This window comes from Apium graveolens, chromosome 5 (assembly GCF_009905375.1).
Source record: "Apium graveolens cultivar Ventura chromosome 5, ASM990537v1, whole genome shotgun sequence".
Classification (NCBI taxonomy): Eukaryota; Viridiplantae; Streptophyta; class Magnoliopsida; order Apiales; family Apiaceae; genus Apium; species Apium graveolens.
Genome location: NC_133651.1, coordinates 79,394,080 through 79,396,086, shown reverse-complemented (window position 1 = coordinate 79,396,086; position 2,007 = coordinate 79,394,080). Strand labels below are relative to the sequence as shown.

The following is a 2,007-nucleotide window of genomic DNA, read 5'->3' as shown; positions in this document are numbered from 1 at the left end:
GTATTCTTGATTGAGAGTTCATTCTCCTATTCAGAAACTTCTCTAACAAAAGCCGAACTCCATCGTACACCTAAAGTTGAGCCGGAGGAACCCGTGGAAAATAATGAGCTAGTGGAAGGAGATCCCACTCGGTATATTTCTATCATATCACGCCTTCAGCCCTATCTAAAGCAAGAACTCATTCGACTCCTGCGGGAATTCCCAGACATCTTTGCATGGAAGCCTAAAGATATGACAAGCCTTGCTGAATCTATCACTGTCCATAAACTCCACATCGACCCCAATAAGACTGTGGTCGAGCAGAAAATGAGGAATTTCCTACCTGAAAGACAATAAGCTATAGATGAGGAGATCAACAAATTATTAAAAGCCATGTTTATTTAGGAGATACAATTTCCCAAGTGGATATCGAATGTTGTGTTGGTCAAAAAGACTAATGGCAAATGGCGAGTTTGCATTGACTACACTGACTTAAACAATGCTACTCCCAAAGATTATTATCCCCTCCCCACTATTGACCAGTTGGTGGATGCCACTGATGGAAATGTTCTCTTCAGCTTCCTAGATGCATTCTCGGGATATAACCAAATCAATCTGGCTCTCGAAGACCAGGCAAAGATCGCATTTATTACCCATCGAGCGGTATATGCTTACCATATTCTTCCGATGGGATTAATGAATGCCGGAGCTACATATCAACGGACCATGAACAAGATATTCTCCAGCCAAATTAGAAGAAATTTAGAGGTATATGTAGACGACATGATTATCAAGTCCAAATTTGAAGAAAGACACCTACATGATCTGAGAGAAATCTTCTTAACCATTCAAAATCATGGCCTTTGATTGAATCCCTTAAAATGCACCTTTGCATTGGCCAGCGGGAAGTTCCTAGGCCATATGATCAGTGGGCGTGGGATAGAAGTTAACCTAGAAAAAGTTAGGGCTATACTAGAAATGGGCCCCCCAAAAACACCCAGGCAGATTCAGTCGTTGAATGGATGTTTAACTTCTCTACGGAGATTTATTTCTAAGTTGGCTAAAAGAAGCATCCCCTTCTTCGATGCATTAAAAGGAGTGAATAAATCTAGAAAAGTGTAGTGGACGCCTTCGTGTCAAGAAGCCTTCGACTACTTAAAGATTTACTTATCATCTGCTCCGATTCTCTCCCAGCCTCTTTCTGGAGAACCCATGTATTTGTATCTAGCCGAAGCCCCTGCGGCTGTAAGCTCCTGTTTGATTCAAAAAAAAGGAGATAAACAATTTCCTGTGTACTATGTCAGTCATGTCTTATGGGATGCAGAGACAGGTATCCCACTATTGAAAAAATGGCATACTCTCTCCTGCTTGCTAGCAGAAAACTTCGCCCATATTTCCAAGGACACGATATCAAAGTATACACCAATCAGCCCCTTACGGAAGATCCTTCACAAACCAGACCTCTCCGAAAGATTGGTAAATTGGGTTGTAGAGCTCAGCCAGTTTAACATCACCTACCTACCTCGTCCTTCGATCAAGGGTCAAGCTTTGGCCGATTTCCTAATCGAATGCTCGGCACCTTTAGTAATTGAAACACTTATTGAAGATTCTTCCCAGTTGGTACATCTACCTCCTCCATGGCTATTATTTGTTGACGGATCCTCCACCTTAGATAGTAGTGGAGCTCGGGTCCTGTTGATAAGCACCGAAGGATTCGAGATCCAGCAATCTATAAGGTTCAACTTCCCTGCTACCAATAATTGCTCAGAATTGAAGCACTTCTAGCGGGTTTACGGTTAGCCAAATCTATTCAAGTACAATACTTAAAGGCCTACAGTGACTCCCAGCTCATAGTCAACCAAGTTCTTGGTGGGTTTACTGCCAAATCCCCTCTGCTGATAAAATATCTTAAAGAAACTAGAGCCAAACTCCTAGAATTTCATATTGCCTCCCTTGAAGGGATTATGTGAGAGGAAAATCAAAGAGCCGATATCTTAGCAAAGTTAGCCACAAACAAAGACCACTCCC

The 2,007-nt window shown here is 42.1% G+C and overlaps 1 protein-coding gene across 1 annotated transcript; it reads left to right on the top strand.

Annotated features, from left to right (window-relative positions):
* Positions 1 to 1,191: 1,191 nt before the first annotated feature.
* LOC141660193 (uncharacterized) lies at positions 1,192 to 1,764 on the top strand. Its single transcript, XM_074467158.1, has one exon. The coding sequence runs from the start codon at positions 1,192 to 1,194 to the stop codon at positions 1,762 to 1,764; it is 573 nt and encodes a 190-aa protein (XP_074323259.1).
* The last annotated feature ends 243 nt before the right edge of the window (positions 1,765 to 2,007 follow it).

Excerpts from the sequence above, each read along its gene's own strand:
- LOC141660193 (XM_074467158.1), top strand. The coding sequence starts at position 1,192 with ATGTATTTGTATCTAGCCGAAGCCCCTGCGGCTGTAAGCTCCTGTTTG.